The sequence below is a fragment of the Microcaecilia unicolor genome, chromosome 2 (assembly GCF_901765095.1).
Source record: "Microcaecilia unicolor chromosome 2, aMicUni1.1, whole genome shotgun sequence".
Lineage (NCBI taxonomy): Eukaryota > Metazoa > Chordata > Amphibia > Gymnophiona > Siphonopidae > Microcaecilia > Microcaecilia unicolor.
Window position 1 is genome coordinate 654,631,576 of NC_044032.1, and position 20,498 is coordinate 654,652,073.

General features: G+C 40.6%; 1 protein-coding gene across 3 annotated transcripts in view; it reads left to right on the plus strand.

Moving 5' to 3' along the window:
* The window catches only part of ADAD1 (adenosine deaminase domain containing 1), a 349,421-nt gene extending 329,330 nt beyond the window's left edge, over nt 1-20,091 (plus strand). For 2 of the 3 annotated variants that reach the window (XM_030191773.1, XM_030191775.1), the window contains one exon: nt 16,976-20,091. In XM_030191773.1, the coding sequence (XP_030047633.1) occupies nt 16,976-17,089 (114 nt within the window). In that variant the 3' untranslated portion in view covers nt 17,090-20,091. The remainder of the gene's footprint in view (nt 1-16,975) is intronic. The other variant, XM_030191774.1, reaches the window with a different exon arrangement.
* The last annotated feature ends 407 nt before the right edge of the window (nt 20,092-20,498 follow it).

The following is a 20,498-nucleotide window of genomic DNA, read 5'->3' on the forward strand; positions in this document are numbered from 1 at the left end:
CCTGAGTGTTTGTTTGATTACAGAGCTCTCTTTTACAACCTGTTGAGAAACATTCTTTGATAAATATCCCGGGGCAATTGCACTGGGGGGGGGGGGGGGGTGGAGATAGCGATTAACCGACAGATCTTACTAAGATGGCCGGCCCCCTGTTCTTCCCATCTCAATATGGCTGCCCTGGAACCGTCCCTCTACTCCGATCAGGCTAGCTAAGAGTCCTCTTATTCGCATGGGGGTCCAGCGGAGAAAACTCCCCGAAGGGAACCCCTGGGTGACTACAACATGCACCAACTGTGAGTTCGCGTTTCTTTTTTTTTTTTTTGTATCGCGCGCTCCTCGCATCCCTCTACTCCGCCTGACTCCCAGACCTGGACGGCATCGCGGCCCTAAACCCGGACGGATGGGCTCAACGCGACTGCGATTCAGCGCTGCATACCCCGACAACGTGGCGCTTCTTCTAACGCGGTGCAGTGGCGACTGGGGGGTCCGTGCCACCGGCTGAGATCGCGTTGCGATATAAGTATCCATCCCCTCCCAAGCTCCGGTAACCAGCAGGGCAACCCCGACCACATGGTGCCTCCCTGCCATCCGCGTGGGGACGACTGTAATCTTTTATTTATTAATTTTTTAAAATTAAAACAAAAACATGCGGCGCGCAAGCCTGCACTCACCGCACACCGATTTCTTCCAGAGGACGCGTTCCAGCAGATCGCGTTTTCTCTCCAGCGCCCGGGCGCCCGATCACCTCTGGGCCATAAGATTCCACTTGGCGATCGGCTGGGCAGGAACTGGCGTTCGCGGCGCCGCTTCCTCACAACTAGGCACTCGCATGCGGAACACTGGTGAATCGGAAATTAGTAAAAGGGGGATTCGAACCAGCAAGCCAGTGCTCGAAGCACTGCACCACATGTATGCTGGTTCCCGGACGCCTGAAGAGGCCGTCCGGGCTCCGCCCAGGGGCTTTTAAGCCCCTTTGGTAGTTCTTCCCCCTTCTCAGCGGGGTGCCCTTTGGGCGGTGGGAATGTGCCCACCACGCCTCGTTTTACACCCCCCCGGCCCGGTGTGCATGCCCATCGGGGCACGGCGCCATATTATGGGTGGCTCCGTGCACCCGTGGGGGCACTGCGCCTTGCTTTTCTTTGATAAATATCCCGGGGCAATTGCACTGCTAGTTACGATAGAGTACTGTTTGTTTTCATGCAGCTTTCAGAAACATGACTGCTTTGTGTGTTTCATCACTTGCCATACTCCTCCTGCTTCCACCTTTATGCATGGATCTAGTCAGGATTCCTCAGAGGTTTGTCTCTTTCCCCTACCATCATCTCAAACAAAGCAAGCAGTCGTTTGAGCTGCTGCATCCATGTTGTCGTTCTTTAATGTTGGTAGCATGTTTATTTAATCTCACTTATATGTTCAAACATGCCAGCTTTTCATAGGTAGAGTAGTAAATTGTTATAAATCGTAATTAGTGTGTCATTTGGAGGAGGGGCAGGTTATAGGGACACTCTAGCACTATTGTATTCATGTAGAGATTTTTTTTTTCTCCTGGAAAGAGCCACTAAAATAGATATATTATGAGAATCAGGTGCTCAACATCCAGAGTTTCTATCTAATTATTTACTTGTTTTAAGCTATTTATAACATTTATATTCCCACATTAAACATGAATTAGGTTGAAACTTGGGTGCATTTAAAATCTTTTTTTTTTCCTGTGCCTAGATCAAAAGAGAAAGATAGTCGGCATCCCTGCCAAGAAAGGTATGCCTTAAATGCTCGCATGGGGGGCGGAGGGGAGAGTGAGGAGTTCCCCCCCTAGACAGTGACGAGCCCACCCAGAAACCCACCAACAAATTTAAATGTGTTTTTGGGTGGGGGGTGGGCTCAATGCCCAAGTTTAAAAAAAAAAAAAAAAGTTGTATTTTTTATGTTGGTGGGTTTTTGGGTGGGGAAGTCTCTGCAGTGCCCAGGTTAAAATAATAATAATAATATTGTTATTATGTAAAAGCTTTATATTTAATGTGGGCAGGTTTCTGGGTGGGGGTGAGGGGATGCCATACTAGGGAGTTATGGGTAAGGGGGTAGGACAGGGCTAATGCTAGGCTGGATGGTGGGGAAGGGAAGGACTGATGCTGGGCTATGGGAATGGATAGTGGGGGTAGAGTAGAAGGGCTGGATCATGGTGGGATAGGGAAGGGAAAGGACGATGCCAGGCTACAAGGATGGTTAGGGGGGTAAGGAAGGGAAGGACTGATGCCAGGCTACAAGACAATTTCTGATTTTTGGTCCTTAATTCTATAATTGATGAGGGTTGGTCTGTGTTCTGCATGTGATCCAGCAGGTGAGAGATTTTGCTGGCATGTAGTTTGTGTGGATCTAGGATTCTGACTTGTCTGGCCTTTCCAATGAGATGCGTATTGCTGTTGTATGTATTCACTGTTGCCTTTTTAAAGGTACTGTTATTGGCATTTGTATTCAGAATTGGTTAAAGTTTGCAACACAGACTCTAAGAAGTTTCTTTGCAGGATTTTCTCTTACTTCACAAAGTACCTGGAGGTGAAGGGATTTTGTGTTGCTATTATTGAGGTGATACCCAAATTTAAATACATTTTTCCTAGGAAAGCTATAAGAGGAAACATTCTAGCTATGTTTTCTATATGCGACAAATTCCATAATAGGTAGAAAAGGAAGAAGTCTTCAAAGATATATTTACCAAATTTTAAATGTTTGATTAATAAAGCTTAATAAGGCATATATATTATAATGTAAAGTTGAAGGATATGTACCACATTTTATTTTGTCAGCATCAGAAGGGAGATAGAGTAGAGCTAGAGGAAGTGAAAAAGACTTCAACGTTTACTTAATCAGGCATTTGTTATAAAGCAAAGTTTGAAGGATATATGCTATTGCTGTAATTATATTGCAGGATCCTGTCATGTGTATTGAGATGTTTGCCATTATTGCAGACTTACGTCTGGTCAAGTTTAAGATATGGGATAATGTATTACAAATATCTGTTTTTCTATTATGTATATATGTGGTTTATATTGATGCAGGGCAGCTGTTGGGCAGACTACTTAGAAATCCATCATACCTATATACTACTACTACTACTATTTAGCATTTCTATAGCGCTACAAGGCATACGCAGCGCTGCCCACCCATATTAGCTCCAGGCCCACCCAAAATGTCAGGTCTGGCTACGCCACTGCACTACACTAACCACTAGGCTACTCCTCCACTCCACTTAAGGAGCTTCAATGTTAGATTCAGAACTTAGTAGAAAAACAGTACTGTGCAGACTTCTACGGTCTGTGCCCTGAGAAAGGCAAGGACAAATCAAACTTGGGTATACATATAAAGTATCACATACCATGTAAAATTAGTTTATCTTGTTGGGCAGACTGGATGGACCGTACAGCTCTTTATCTGCCGTCATTTACTATGTTACTACATTCTCTGGCAATGAGTTCCAGAGTTTTATTACACATTGAGTGGAAACATTTTCTCCGATTCATTTAAAATTTATTACTTTGTAGCTTCATCACGTGCCCCCTAGTCCTAGTATTATTAGAAAAGAGTAAACTAACGATTCACGTGTACTCGTTCCACTCCATTCATTTTATAGACCTCTATCGTATCTCCCCTCGGCCATCTTTTCTCCAAGCTGAAGAGCATTAGCCACTTCAGTATTTCCTCATAGGGATATCTTCCCATCCCCTTTACCATTTTCATCACCCTTCTCTGTACCTTTTCTAATTCCACTATATCTTTTTTTGAGATGTGTTGACCAGAATTGAACACAATATCCGAGATGCAGTCGCACCATGGAGCTATACAAAGGCATTATAAACGTCCTCATTAGAAAGGAATGGAAAACAAAACAAAAGTGAGGACGTTTATAATGCCTTTGTATAGCTCCATGGTGCGACTGCATCTCGGATATTGTGTTCAATTCTGGTCAACACACCTTTTGAAGATCTAGATACACAGTTTTGACCGGCTCACCTTTATCCACATGTTTGTTTACCCCTTCAAAGAAATGTAATAGATTGGTGAGGCAAGATTTCCCTTCACTAAATCCATGTGGGGTTTCTCTCATTAATCCATGCTTTTGAATAGGCTCTGTAACTTTGTTCTTTGTAATAGTCTCTTCCATTTTGACTGGCACCGACGTCAGGCTCACCGGTCTATAATTTCACGGATGTCCCCTGGAACCTTTTTTTAAATATCGGCATTACATTGGCCACCCTCCAGTCTTCCGGTATCACACTCGATTTTAAAGATAAATTACATATTACTAACAATAGTTCCACAAGTTTATTTTTCAATTCTATCAGTACTCTGGGATGAATACCATCCGGTCCAGGAGATTTGCTACTCTTCAGTTTGTCATATTGCACCATTGCATCCTCCAGGTTTATAGAGATTTCATTCAGTTTCTCTGAGTCATCTGCTTTGAATACCATTTCTAGCACCACTGTATCCCCCAAATCTTCCTCGGTGAAGATCGAAGCAAAGAATTCAGTTTATCTCTCCTATGACTTTGTCTCCCCTGAGTGCCCCTTTTACCCCTCGGTCATCTATTGGTCCAACCAATTCTTTTGCTGGCTTCTTGCTTTTAATATACCTAAAAAAATTTTTTTTTACTATGTGTGTTTACCTCCAACGCAATCTTTTTTTTTTTTTTTTTTCAGCGGCCCTCATTATCTTCCTTATTAGCTCTTTGCATTTGACTTGACATTCCTTATTCTGTTTATTTTCGACGTATAGAAGGTAATCCCAGCCTTTATTTCTTTACTTCATGCGAGGTTTGTTTTTGTCAAAGCCCCCTGTCAAACCTCCACCAATGTCATGGGATCTCAACATCATTCACACCCATCTGATGAAAAGCTCATTTTGAGCTGCTGAATTCCTGTCATCTGAAATACTTGACCTGGACTGTCATTTTCTTGGTGGCTGTTAATTTAGCTCGTTGAGTCAGTGAGCTTCAGACCTTAGTGGGGGATGCACTTTATTCTAAGTTTCATCACAGCAGAGTTGTCCTCCCCAAGCACCCTTTGCAAAAGTGGTGCCTAATTCCATCTGAACCAGTCGATTTTCTTGCCAACATTCTTTCCCCATCCTTATGAAAGCAGATTGCACACCTTGGATTGCAAAAGAGCATTGGTCTGTTACATGGACCTGACAAGGCCCCACAGACAGTCTGCCCAGCTTTTTGTTTCTCTTTATCCCAGCTTGATGGGGTTCTCCATCGGGAAACACACCATTTCAGTTTGGTGTTTTGTTATTTTTGTTACATTTGTACCCCGCGCTTTCCCACTCATGGCAGGCTCAATGCGGCTTACATGGGGCAATGGAGGGTTAAGTGACTTGCCCAGAGTCACAAGGAGCTGCCTGTGCCTGAAGTGGGAATCGAACTCAGTTCCCCAGGACCAACTTAATGCCCAGGCTGGGCTGACCTTGGGTCATTTCACGGCTTATAATGTTAGAGCCATGGCTGCATCGATAGCCCACTTTAGGTCAGCCTCCATTGAAGAAAGCAGCACTCACTGTTCACCCTCCTCCATTGAGAGAAATGACCATTTAACCCTACCCTCTGTTTTCTGTCCAATAACCAATTCCTAATCCACACTGGAACCTTGCCTCCTATCCCATGACTCTTTAATTTTCTCAGGAGTCTCTCATGAGGAACTTTATCAAAAGCTTTCTGAAAATCTAGGTACACTACATCAACCGGCTCACCTTTATCCACGTTTGTTCACGCCTTCAGAAAATGAATCAAATTGGTGAGGCAAAACTTTTCTCCGGTGAACCCATTCTGACTCTGGCCCATTAAACCGTGTTTGTCTACGTGTTCTGTAATTTTATTCTTTATAATAGTTTCCACTAACTGGTCTATAATTTCTCGGATCAACCCTAGAACCTTTTTTTTAAATCTGCGTGTCACTGGCCACCCTCCAATCTACAGGTACTATGGATGATTTTAATAGCAGGTTACATATTACTAACAGCAGATCAGCAATTTCATGTTTTAGTTCGTTGCGTACCCTTGGATGTATGCCATCCGGACTAGATGATTCACTACTCTTTAATTTGGCTCAGTACATCTTCTAGGTTCACCAAGATTTTTGAGTTCTCTCGTCATCACCCTTGAAAACGTCTGGTACAGGCAGATCTCTTACATCTTCTTCCGTAATGACAGAAGCAAAGAATTCTTTCTTTTTCTCCGGTATGGCCTTGTCTTCCCTGAGCGCCCTTTTTGCTCCTGCGTGATCTAACGGTCCCACAGATTCCCTCACAGGATTTCTGCTTCTGATGTACCTGAAAAAGTTGTTACAGTGAGTTTGGTTTTTTTTTAGCCTCTGCGGCAAGTTTCTCTTCATATTCTGTTTTAGCCTTCTTAATGCTTTGCATCTGATTTGTCAGTGCTTATGTTGCTTCTTATTTTCTTCATTTGGGTCCTTTTTCCATTCTTTGAAGGACAATCATTTGGCTGTAATGACCTCTTCACCTTTTAACCATGCTGGCTGATGATGTCTCTTCTTTCCACCTTTGCAAATAAGTGGAATGCATCTGGACTAGGCTTCCAAGATGGTATTTTTGAATAACGCCCACACCTTATTTAGTGTCCTAACCTTTGCAGCACATCTTTATAGTTTCTTGTTAACCATTTTCTTCATTTTATTATAGGCGCCCTTTCGAAATCTAGAGTAGATTTCCTTTGCGGGTTCATCCCAGATAGTAGCTCAAACTTGATCATGTTGTGATCACTGTTTCCCAGGGGACCCAACACCACTACCTCTTGCACACTGCCCTGCACTCCACCAAGGTCCAGATCCAAAATGACTCCCCCTCTCAGCGGTTTCTGGACCAGCTTCTCCAAGAAGCAGTTGTTTATTACACCTATAAATTTTATCTCCCTGCCACTCCCTGATGTATCATCCAGTCAATATCGGAGTAATTGAAATCACCCATTATAATAGTGTTGCCCAATTTACCAGCTTTCCTAATCTCTGTAAACATTTCTTCATCTGTCTTGTTTGTTCTGTCCTGGTGGATGGTAGTACAGCCCTACAAGAATACTCCTTCCCTTTACTCATGGAATTTCTATCTAATGATTCCACGCTATTATTATTAGTAGTAGTAGTAGTAGCATTTGTATCCCACATTTGCCCACCAATTTGCAGACTCAATGTGGCTTACATTTGCCGTAATGGCGGTTGCCATTTCCGGTTAGCAGAATTACAAATGGTGTTACATTAAGGTGCATACATACATGGTAACATACATGGTACATAGCATATATGGAACTAATCATGGTATATATCTATATATATATAGATATATACCATGTACGGATACATTAAGGTGTTGCATGAAGGTTGCGTTGGTTGTAACATACATTTTGGTCATCGACTGTAGAGAGACCCTATTCGACATGGGTTTAAGGTGGTAGTGCTTGATCATTATTAGCAAGAAGGCTAATCAGTTCTTGCGATGAGATTTCGGTTTAGCATAGATCGTTTATAGCGTTATTATTCAGAGTTTAAGATGGATGTTTATGGTATGCCTTCTTGAAGAGATCTGTTTTCAGTAGCCTTCGGAAGATGGTTAGGTCTTGCGGTTTTTTTTATGGTCTTCGATAGTGCGTTCCATAGTTGTGTGCAAATGTATGCGAAACTGGTCACGTACGTGGATTTATATTTTATCCCTTTACAGGTAGGATAGTGGAGATTGAGGAATGTGCGTGATGATCTCTTTGCGTTCCTAATAAATAAGTCTATAAGGTCTAACATGTAGGTTGGGGCTTCCCCGTAAATGATTTTGTGGACCAGGGTGCAAACCTTGAACGTGATTCATTCTTTTAATGGGAGCCAGTGTAGTTTTTCTCTTAGGGGTTTGGCGCTTTCGTATTTCGCTTTCCCGTTTATGAGTATGGCTGCTGTGTTTTGAGCGGTTTGAAGTTTCTTAATGATTTGTTCTTTGCATCCAGCATAGATGGCATTGCAGTAGTCTAGATGATTTAGCACCATTGATTGTACTAAGCTGCGGAATACTTCCCTTTGGTAGAATGATTTGATTCTTTTAAGTTTCCACATTGAGTAAAACATTTTCTTTGCTGTATTTTTCGCATGGTCTTAGAGTGTGAGATTTCGGTCAATTGTGACTACCAGAATTTTCAAGCTATCTGAGACCGGAAGGGTGTAATCTGGGGTGTTTATGGTATTGGGTTTGTTTGTGTTGTACTGTGAGGAGAGGATGAGGCATTGTGTTTTTTCTGCGTTTAGCTTTAGTTGGAATGCGTCCGCCCATGAGTTCATTATTTGGAAGCTGTGTGTGATTTCATTTGTGATTTCGGTTATGTCTTTTTTAAACGGGATGTATATCGTGACATCGTCTGCATAGATGTATGGGTTGAGTCCTTGGTTGGATAGCGATTTGGCTAAAGGTGTCATCATTAAGTTAAAAAGAGTTGGTGAGAGCGGTGATCCTTGTGGTACTCCACATTCAGGTTTCCATGGTGTTGACGTTTTTGAGTTTGAAATCACCTGATAAGTTCTTGTTAAGAAACCTTTAAACCATTTTAGTACGTTTCCTCCAATCTCGAAGTAGTCTAGGATGCTCGGGAATATTTGGTGGCTGGACATGTCAAATTGTAGGGGTAGGACGTTGTTTCCAGTTGCAATTAGTTGTTTAAATTTGGTAATGTCATGTGAAATGTTTATTTTATTTGACTCAATTCCCTCTTTAACATATAGAGTAACCCCTCCCCCTCCAATTTGATCCTCTCTATCATTGTGATATAATATGTAACATAGTAGATGACAGCAGAAAAAGACCTGCACTGTCCATCCAGTCTGCCCAAGAAGATAAACTCATATGTGCTACTTTTTGTGTATACCTTACCTTAATTTGCATCTGCCATTTTCAGGGCACAGACCGTAGAAATCTGCCCAGCACTAGCCCCGCCTCCCATCACTGGCTCTGCCACCCAATCTCGGCTAAGCTTCTGAGAATCCATTCCTTCTGAACAGGATTCCTTTGTTTTTCCCACGCATACACACAGTGTCCCATTGATTGTCCGCTTTCCACAAAGTCTCTGAGATGCCTATTATATCTACCTCATCATTCAATGCTATATATTTTTACTCTCCCATCTTATTTTTTTGGCTTCTAGCATTTGTACATGGGCACTTCAAATTGTGTTTTTTTTTTCCCTTTGATCTACAATCTGCTTAGAAGTTGAACAAAGGAAAAAAAACAACACAATTTAACCCCAGGGCACTGTGCAAGAATGCATGGCATGGACACACAACCTGATGTAGTCCTTCAGATATCAGTATATCCTTCAGATGTCACTCTGTGCCAATGCAGATCTTGCCCCTCAGATGTGATGTTGACACACACAGCAACTAACCCTGGCAAGACTTGCCTTATATGGAGAAATCGGGAGCCTTGTCTCTATTGCTAATGTATATTCTATCCTTGAAGAACATAAGCAAGTAGCTCCAAGTGGTCCTGCATTGATGTCAATTCTGATAAGAGCTTGCTGCATTGACATCCATTCTGATAACAACCTGTGATAATGCTGATAACATTGTCCTTTGGGATCTTACAAGGTACGTGTGACCTGGGTTGACCACTGTTGGAAACAAGGTACTGGGTTTGATGAACCTTCGGTCTGTCCCAGTATGGCAACACTTATATACTATATCAGCAGTTTCTGTTCAGTAAACAAGAGTTGTTGTTCTTCTGTTAGAGTTGGTCTCCACAGCGTCTTAGACTTTGAAGAGGAAATGTCTCATTTGCACTTTATAATCAGGTTCTTAATGCTGGGTAGTGCCATGTATGTAGAACCACATAGGTCCATATAGTCACATAGAATAGTGGTCATAGTAGTGCTGTATAGTGCTTCAGTTGCTTGCCTTCTTTACTCCTACAACTGTGATTGGCTGTTGAAAAGCTCTTGGAACAGTTTCAGGGTCAGACGTCTCATTCGCATAACATTTCTGAAAATATTTTTGCTTTATCTCAAGTTGACTGAATACTAGAGGAAACTTGGATAGAATTAAGGTTATTTATTATTATTATTTATTGCATTTGTACCCCTCATTTTCCCACCTATTTGCAGGCTCAATGTGGCTTACAGAGTGTTGTTATGACAAAGTAATGACAGGATAATGGATACAATCGATGGTAAGCTGAAGATGGTTGAGGAGTTGGAAAATATAGTGTTAGATAGGATAGTTTAGGGGGTGAGTTTGTGTCTTTAAGGGTTCTTTTTGTAGGCTCTATTGAAGAGATGTGTCTTCAGAGATTAGCGAAAGTTACTTAGATTATCCATGGTTTTTAGGGCTGGGGGTAACCCGTTCCATATCTGTGTACTTCTGTAGGAGAAGGTAGAGGCATGTGCCCGCTTATATTTAAGTCCTTTACAACTGGGGAAATTCAGGTTGAAGAATTTGCGGGCTGATCTCTTGGCGTTTCTGGGTGGTAGGTCCACAAGGTTAAACATGTACAGTGGGGCATCTGCGTGGATGATCTTGTGTACTGGAATATGCTGTCTCAAAGGGTAATAATTTCATTCATAGAAAAGTGAAACAGTTTGAGAATATTTCCAGGTCTAAGAAAATCTGCACTTCAACTTTTTGAAGCAAAAAAGGAATTTCACCAAAATCTGTATTGGAAAGTTATTTAAATACATTTTGAGGTTCTCAGATATACCATCCATATATTCCATCTTGAATAAGAGGAGTGATAGAGTGATTCTTCAGATGTAACAGTTTCAATAGTCCAGATGCAGGTATCAAACTAGCAAATGATGTTTTGGGATATATGAACTCTAACTTCCAAGCAGCTACTTTGAAAGCAGTTTTTACAGAAATCTCTGATTTCAGTATGGTTCTGAAAAAAATTTTTTTGTGCATCAGGAGCAATTTTGTAATATTAAATAGTTTTTTTCCATTGTGGCTAGATTCACACAGATGCGGCGAAGACAGTTAATTGTTACTGAGACCTTGGGTTTCTCAGTTGGGGGTTCAATTTTGGTTGAAGTTTACAGATGCATTATATTTAACACTCTGGTAGGTTATGTATTTTTGAACCATTATAATTAACTTTTTTTTTTTTACTTAGTGGTAAAGCCCCTATGGTTTCTTCCTCTGGTGATAGTAGTTCAGATCTTCCCCAAGTGAATCACCTTAATGGCCTTTGTTTTTTTTTTTTTTAATTATGACGGATGGCTGGAGGAGGGAAGAGTGTCTGGTTCGGTGTCGCCAGCGGCTGCTCAGAGACACGTTTGAAGGTGGAACTTGGAGAGGGAGAGGTGTCGCAGGAGTGGTGTTAGATAGGAGGGCCCCCCCTCAGCGCGAGGCAGCCACGGAGCCCCGTGTGACTCACCTCTATGAGCATTTCCATGTCCAGCCCTGAACCACCACTACTACTTATTTCTATAGCGCGACTAGACATACGCAGCACTGCACATTGAACATCTAAGAGATAGTCGCTGTTCGACAGAGCTTACAATCTAATCAAGACAAACAGGACAAATAAAAGATAAGGACAAAGAGTAGCAAGATTCCGGAATCCCAAACACTACTATTACAACTACTTATCATTTCTATAGTACTACTGGACATAGCTGCACTGTACACAGTCCCTGCTTGTCAGAGCTTACAATCTAATCAGGACAAACAGGACAAATAAGGGATAAGCAATATGGCCGCCGACTAGAGGGACACAGGAGCTACTGGCTCTGGAGACCACGGCTGAAATACGGCTAGAAAACAGCCGTTAACGAGACCAGACCACCTGGGACCAGGAAGAACATCGCTGCAGAGGGTGCCACCAAACTAGGAACGCCCACGTGTCCCACGAACACCCTCCCCAGACGGATCGACGAGTCCACAAGGCCGACGGAGCACCGACTGCGACTATATACTAACCTTGGAGTCATGGCAACCCCTGACCAGAGATCGACATCCTACTAGCGTCCCAGCACGACCGGCCCAGTAGCAGATCATCCACACCACTGTACCGCCGGCAGCAGCACATCACCGGTGCATAGACTACGCATAGCTGCGCTGAACAACGTGGGTAGCGCTGACCGGCCAGCCGCCCGCTCGTGGCTGCGAAGGAAACGGAGACTGACGGCACCACGATCGCAGCTGCAGAGACGAGAGAACAGGCGCCAGAAGATGCATATCCAGCCACTCGTGACAGCCGCAGTGAGAGCAGCCCACCCCAAAAGCAAACGGAGTCCATGTAGCGTGGATGAATTCCCAAACGGCTAACCACGGATGAGGAGCAAACACAAGGAGACAAGGGACATGGCGAAGGACCCAGAAGCCTACTTATGTCCCAGCCTGCCTAACAACAATGATGGCATCATAAAATCTCCTGAGGAAGCCATTGTGGTCCCCGTTGAGACGTTTAACTCGTATCACAAACTGATGCTCCAAAGATAAGTAACAAAAATGACATGTATTCGATAATGATGTTATAATGAACTACGATTCTATTGCATCACCATATAATTTAGAAAATTTCAATTGCTCGAAAGATAATCTAAAAAAAAAACATGTATGTCATACTGACGCTCTGGGAGATAAGTGGCTGTTTGATTGATCACATGTTACTGATCGTTTGTTTCAATATCTCTGGGAGAGTCGTTTTTTTCAAGACATCAACTGTATATTATATTACAGTTGCTTTTATCATCTTACTCCTACCTTGATAGTGGAGAATCATTGAGTAGTCCCTGAAGCAGCCCAGCAGGGCGAAACACGGCCTGTGTCGGGCTATTGTATGCATATTTTAGTTTATTAATAAAACTTATTTTTATCTCTCAACGATCTGCTTTATATATTTTCCATACTGACGCTTTAATCCTCAATGCAAAACGATCTCATTGCTTCAACATTTAAACTAGAAAATTAAAAATTGGATGGATAGACCATTCTATGACTGGTAACTGAAGTCAGAACTATGTTTATTTATTTATTTGCTGCACTTGTATCCCACATTTTCCCACGTATTTGCAGGCTCAGTGTGGCTTACAAAAATGTTACAACGACATATATACATTATACAATAAGAATTTCAGAATACAAATACAGATAGGTGCATAAGAATATCATAGCAATCATATTAACGGAATAATAACAAGATATAATATTCAGTCATGAGGATGTACTTAAGATGAACAAATAGGGTTCCATAATAGTTGTAATTGGAATAATTTGGGAGTCAGATTGTTATGGGGAATCCTTTTTGTACGTCTTTATGAATAAGTCTTTAGTCATTTTCGGAAGGTTGTCAAATCGTGTGTTGTTTTTATGGTGATCGGTAATTCATTCCATAGTTGTGTGCAGATGTATGAGAAACTAGATGTACGTATAGATTTGTATTTAAGTCCTCTGCAGCTGGGATAGTGAAGGTTTAAGCAGGTGCGTGATGAACTTTTGTTATTTCTCTCTGGTAAGTCAATTAGGTCTGACAAGTAGGATGGGGCATCTCCATAAATGATCTTATGAACCAAGGTACATATCTTGAATGTAATATGATCCTTCAGTGGGAGCCAATGCAGCCTTTGTCTAAGGGGTCCGGCACTTTCATATTTCGCCTTACCGAATATGAATCTGGCTGCGGTGTTCTGGGCTGTCTGGAGTTCCTTGATGGTTTGTACCTTGCATCCCGCGTGTAAGGAATTACAATAGTCCAAATGGCTCAGAACCAATGATTGCACCAGTTCACGAAATGTCTCTCTTGGGAAGAAAGGTCTTGCTCTTTTAAGCCTCCACATTGCATAGAACATTTTCATTATAACATTTTTTACATGGCAATCAAGATTAAGATTGCGATCAATTGTTACGCCTAGGAGTTTCAGGGTGTCCGCAACAGGGAGAGTGTGGGTTGGTGTGTTTATGTTGGGATAATTGATTTTATTATACTGCGATGATAGTATTAGGCATTGTGTCTTTTCTGTATTCAGCTTTAGTTGGAAAGTGTCTGCCCATGAGTTCATAATTTGGAAGCTGCGATTTATTTTGTCTGCAATTTCTGATGTCATTTTTGAACAAAATATATATCGTCACATCATCAGCATAAATATATGGATTTAGGTCTTGGTTGGATAATACTTTGGCCAATGGTAACATCATTAGGTTGAAGAGAATCGGTGAAAGCGGAGATCCCTGAGGCACACCACATTCAGGTCTCCATGGTGGTGATATAATCGATTTAGATATTACCCGGTATGTTCTTGTTGTTAGGAAACTATGAAACCAATTCAATACATTTCCTCCTATTCCAAAATATTCTAGAATGTTTAATAGAATATCATGGTTGACCATGTCAAACGCGCTAGACATGTCGAATTGTAACAGAAGGACATTATTACCAGTTGCAATAATATGTTTAAATTTGGTCATGAGTGTTGTTAGAACTATTTTGGTGCTGTGATTAGCACGGAATCCAGATTGGGATGTGTGTAGTACTGAGAAATTGTTCAAGTAGTTTGTAAGTTGTTTAGTTACCAGACTTTCCATTAACTTGACTACTAGCGGGATGGATGTCACTAGACGATAATTAGTTATATCATTTAGCTTTTTCTTCTGGTCTTTGAGAATTGGTGTGAGTAAGATGTTGCTTTTATCCGTAGGAAAGAAACCATGTTGAAGCATGTGATTTAGGTATGAGGTGAGATCTGCTATGAAACGCTGAGGGGCAGATTTTATTAAGTAGCTGGGGCATGTATCCAGTTTATAGTGGGATTTGGAGAATTTGTTGATCATTTGGGCGACAGTATTCTCCGTTAATAAATGGAAATTTGTTCATATTCAATCTGCTGGATATTCATTGGCTGTCGGATCCAAGTAGTCGATGAATTTTACATAGTCGGAAGAGTTAGTTGGTAAGGTAGATCTTAGTGTGATGATTTCCTCATTAAAGTAAGTAGCTAGATCATCTGCTGATAGGGTATCCATATTAGTTAAGGTGACTGGTGTAGTGTCTAAAAGATTAAGTACAAATTAGAATAATTTATGTAGGTCTTTATTGTTTTGCCCTATTTTGGAATTGTAATATGACTTTTTAGATTGTCTGATAGAATATTTATATTTTCTTAACATTAGTTTCCATGCAGTGAAAGTTTGGTCGTCTTTCTTTTTATTCCATGCACGTTCATGTCTTCATTTTATGTAACAGCACAATGAACGGCCAGCTCCTTAATGCTAGCCCACCTAACACACACCACCCCACTTGCAAAAAGTAGCAATATACCCATAATGCACAATCACCTCAGACTGAACAGATACATCACACCTCAACACACCAAAACGAAAGAAGAACACAAACAAGCGGACACCCTCAACAGAATGGAAAGAAAGATTTTAAAAAACATACAGAAACTAAGAAACGACAACTGACAAAAGTCCACATAACACAGAAGACCCATACCAGAAAATCCAAATAAGCAAAACTTGGATCTACTCTTCATCACTGAAACATGGATCCATGATCAAGACAAACCCTATCATCCTAAACCTATGTCCACTAGGATACAAAATCACTCACTGGTCCAGAAAGGAAAAGAGAGGAGGAGGTATAGCACTTATATAGCAATCATATTTCACCACAAAAACCTGATCGACCACCTAAACTGTGCCTTGTTTTACAGACCACCATGTAACTGGAACGAGAGCCAGTCAAATTTCATGGACTTCATTTCAAATACCTGTGTAGCCAACTCCAATACACTAGTGCTAGGAGATATTAATCTCCACCTCATCCTTTCTGTCTCATCAGCTCGCAACCTTGGGGTCATCTTCGACTCCTCTCTCTCCTTCTCTGCACATATTCAGCAGCCTGCTAAAACCTGTCATTTCTTTCTCTATAATATCACCAAAATTCGCCCTTTCCTTTCTGAGCACACTACCAGAACCCTCATCCACGCTCTTATCACCTCTCGCTTAGACTATTGCAACTTGCTTCTCACAGGTCTCCCACTTAGCCATCTCTCTCCTCTTCAATCTGTTCAAAGTTCTGCTGCACGACTAATATTCCGCCAGTGTCGTTATGCTCATATTAGCCCTCTCCTCAAGTCACTTCACTGGCTTCCTATCCGTTTCCGCATACAGTTCAAACTCCTCTTATTGACCTATAAGGGCATTCACTCTGCAGCTCCTCAGTACCTCTCCACTCTCATCTCTCCCTACATTCCTCCCCGGGAACTCAGTTCACTGGATAAATCTCTCTTATCTGCACCCTCCCTTCCACCGATAACTCCAGACTCTGTTCCTTTTATCTTGCTGCACCATATGCCTGGACTAGACTTCCTGAGCCGGTACGTCAAGCTCCATCTCTGGCCGTCTTCAAATCTAAGCTAAAAGCCCACCTTTTTGATGCTGCTTTTAACTCCTAACCCTTACTCACTTGTTCAGTACCTTTATCATCCTCACTTTTAATATTCCCTTATCTCTTATTTGTCCTGTTTGTCTGTCCTAATTAGATTGTAAGCTCTGTCGAGCAGGGACTGTCTCTTCATGTTCAAGCGTACAGCGCTGCGTACGTCTAGTGGGATATTGCAGAGGATTTCATGCTTGGAGGAGGAGTCAGGCTTTACGAAGGGGTGAATGTAAAAAATTCTAAATATGTAGAAGTTTGCAAAATGTTTAAATATTTTATGCAAAATTGTAATTTTTTTTTGCACAGAATTTTCCTAGGTGTAGTGGTTTGTATCTACACAATGTGACTTTAGGTGGTAGTCTGGAGAAAGAGATTCAGAGATCATGCTTGCTCATCATCCAGATTGTTCTAGGTTTTCAAAACTGAGAGCTTCTTATCAAAGGTTTTCTTTTATTTGTCTATGGAACATTCTTGGGATAAAAGATTCAAAATAGGTAATTGTATTTAGTTGTGATTGTATATAATCCATATGTATAATTGTTTTCCACAATTTATTCTTTTACATGTTTAGATTGCATCTTTGACTTACCAAGAAGCAAAATATTTGCTAAAATCCTACTTGGAACAGCAAGGCTTTGGCTCCTGGATTGTGAAGTCATCAAATATAGAACAGTTCAAAATGTGATGGAAGAAACTGGAATGCTAACTTTGAATAAAACGTGAATTTGTTTTGACAGTCTTTAAATTGTGCTAAGATATATTATTCTAAGTTTTCAGATCAGTGTGATTACTGTTGCACCAAGTAAATTACCACTATTACAGTCAGTGGATATTTTCATGTATGGTTTTTACCATGGTTTTATTTTGTGTATCTGTTAATTTGTATAAGTGATTTTGATGGAAATGTGAGTAGCTTGTTTCTTCATGCATGTTCTTTAAAAAAAAAAAAAAAAAAGCATTACACTTATTGTTAGTAATCGAGGATTTATTTTAAGTAATCTTGCTTTTGTATTGTGAACTTTGTGTCTGAACCAAGTGCACTATATGAAATATATAGTTTCCAGTACTCTATCCTTATTCCAGTAAGGGCTTAATCACTGTACTGCCACATTAGTTTGCATGAGCTATGTTTGTTTTAAATATAACTAGTAGAAAGCTAACAATATGCTGGCACACACATCAGAGACTTGTAATCAAGCCTAAATTTCCTACTATGCCATGTAGGCCTGTTCCTAATTCACAGTGAACGGGGTTGCTCTCTTAACCACTAAAGGGGCAGTAGGGCTACCGCATGGGTAACATGCAGCAAGTCAGCACTACTGCTGGGTGTGCCAGGTCCCTGCGGTAGTTCTGCTTTTCCCGCACACTATTTCCCATGCCCAGTGATAATCCGAGCAGTGTGGGCACATTGCCACTTACTGCATGATTACCAGAAGAGTAGCACGTGACGTGAGCCCTTACCACCTACTAAATAGGTGACAGTAAGGGCTTAGGCTAATTTATAAATTAGCGTGTGGCCATTAATGGCACAAATAGAAATTTGAACATTTTAGAACCATGCTAAAAAGTGGTCAGAGTGCGCAAGAAATCCACAAGCTAAAACTACCGCTTACTTTTTAGCATGGCTTATTAAAAGGACCCCTTAGTCTTAGCAGTATCATCCAATTGAACCTGCCCCCTTAAAGGAGCTAGAGAGAGCCAGTATTGCTTGAGAAAAAGCTTCCCTGTGGGAAATAGCTGCCTCTCTCAATGTGGCACATCAGAGGGAACCCAAGGACACCTGCAAGTAAATCATGATTGGATGCTCATTCAGTGAAAGATGAGACACTTTGCACACAGTGACACATCTGCAACGCTGCAATATATAGTGCATTGCCTTGGAGGCACCTTTTCTGTTGGACTTATATTGTATTATCAGAGAATTAAGAGGAATATGTAAAAGAAAGAAAAAAGTTAAATTAAGTTGATATTTCTGGCAGTGATTGCATGTCAGCCAAATATATAATGTCAGATCATAACATAATTCCTCTGTCCTTTCTGACTACTATCACCACCATCATTGTAAATAAAAAGTATGTAAACTGCCCATATGAGAGTACATCAGAAGTAAAAGTTTGCATGAAGATTTCTTGTTGAAATCTCTACATTTTATTTCTGGTACATACTTTCTACCTGATTTCTTTGCAAGAGCAAAATATGCAAGTACTTTTTTCTGCATATTGTACAAGTAGGTTTTATTTTCAAAGAGAAACTGATGTTTTGCTTAGAAAGTGAGCTTGCAGTTCTGCAGATAGCATATTTTTTTTCTACTCCAGTTTGTTGTAGCTCTCAATTTGGAGGGTTATCTTGTGATATTTATAAATCATGAGATCAAAGCCACAGTGTAATTTTTTTTCTTGGGTACACGTGTAGACTCCAAGAAAATAGAATTTCAACATACTCTGTTCTCATCTTGCCCCCATAGGCATTTAGAGCAATAATGTCTACCAGAGTATTGGATTAGCAATACTAAACATTTTACCCTTAGACACAAAATGGAGAAGCAGTTGGTACACCAGTCCCATTTTGTTTAAATTGTATGGCGTATGCTAGTAGTAGTGTCTTTTGCGTCTTAACATGGTATAAGTGTTGTCACACAAACACATGAAAAATGAAACAGTTAAAATGATCCCTGAAAAATATGCAAGAATTGTTTAAAAGCTTGGGAGGGCAATTCCCCCCCCCTGCTGCCCCCCCCCCCCCCCCTCCCTAAGTCTTGGTCATTATTTTAGGAACTGCAGTTTGAATTTACATAATTTACACACCTTGCTTTTGGGTTGAAGATGCTTAACTTTAGACATACTATGTAGCCAGTCAACTTTAGGTTACTGATGTAGCCTGAGCGCCAGATCCCATTTCCTAAACTTTCTCTCCCATCATCTTGTTTTCTTCTCTGAGCACCTACATTTAAACTTCAAAGAATTTGCAGTTTCCCAGCTCTAAATGCCTAACTCCGTAAGCTAAATGTTTAAAGACCAACAGTCAAAAAATTTAAAAAATTTTCTTTCATGCTTTTATACATGGGGGAAGATTTTCTGTGTAAGTCAATGTTCAATTAGATTTATACATTTCCTTAATCAACAATTGTATGTTCATGTTGTGTTGGTCTTCTGTAAGGGAAAACAAGAGGAGTTTTGTAATAAAATTTGATGTACTAAAGGATATTTCCTATTTTATTTCTATGGAAAAATTGCTTTTTACAGTGTCTCTCAACCCTCAGTGCACACCCAGCCAGTCAGGGTTTTAGGATATCTACAATGAATGCACACCAAAGATATGCATGCAATGTCTCCTTGTTATGCAGATTATCTCATGCATATTCATTGTAGATATCCCAGAAACTCAACTGATTCAGGACTGGCTTGAGAACCACTGGCTTTGCACATCTCATCCTAAATGACAGTGTCTTTTTTAGGAGAAGGTGGTCTGAACTGTAGTTTGGAAGAGAGTGCAGAGATTTTGCTTGTTAAACAGGATGTTAGTATTTCAAAGTAGCATTGCAAAATTGTCACAACATTGTGGGATACATAGTTATGGAATTCAGTAGTGTTTGTATGATTTAGTAGATATTTTTCCTTAAGAAGGCATTTGTTTTCTGTTTCCTTTTTAATGTTCATGATTTGTCCCATAAAGATTTTGTTGTTTCACTTTTATAGGCATTGATATTATATAATAAAAATGAATAAAATAAGAGACTGTTCTGGTTTATAGTACTGTGAATTTTCCAGAGTATACTATAGAAGTCTGTTGAGAATCTACTTGCTTTCAAATACTATTTGTGCAAACAGTGTGATATACATTGGAACTCTGTGTGAGATACATTGGGGGTGATACTCAAGACATTTTATTTTATCTTGCATTTTGGACTTACCACTTCTCTTCTAAATCCGTGCTCATTCAGGTAGATGAGATTTACCTGCCAAATGGAGCTTAATCTAGTTGAACCTGGGGCATAGTTTCACGATTCACTCTCTAATGGATTTTAAATTAGTCTGATCAATTATTTTTTTTTTTTTAATAAAATGAGTAAGAGAAAAGTGTTACACAGAGAAGTA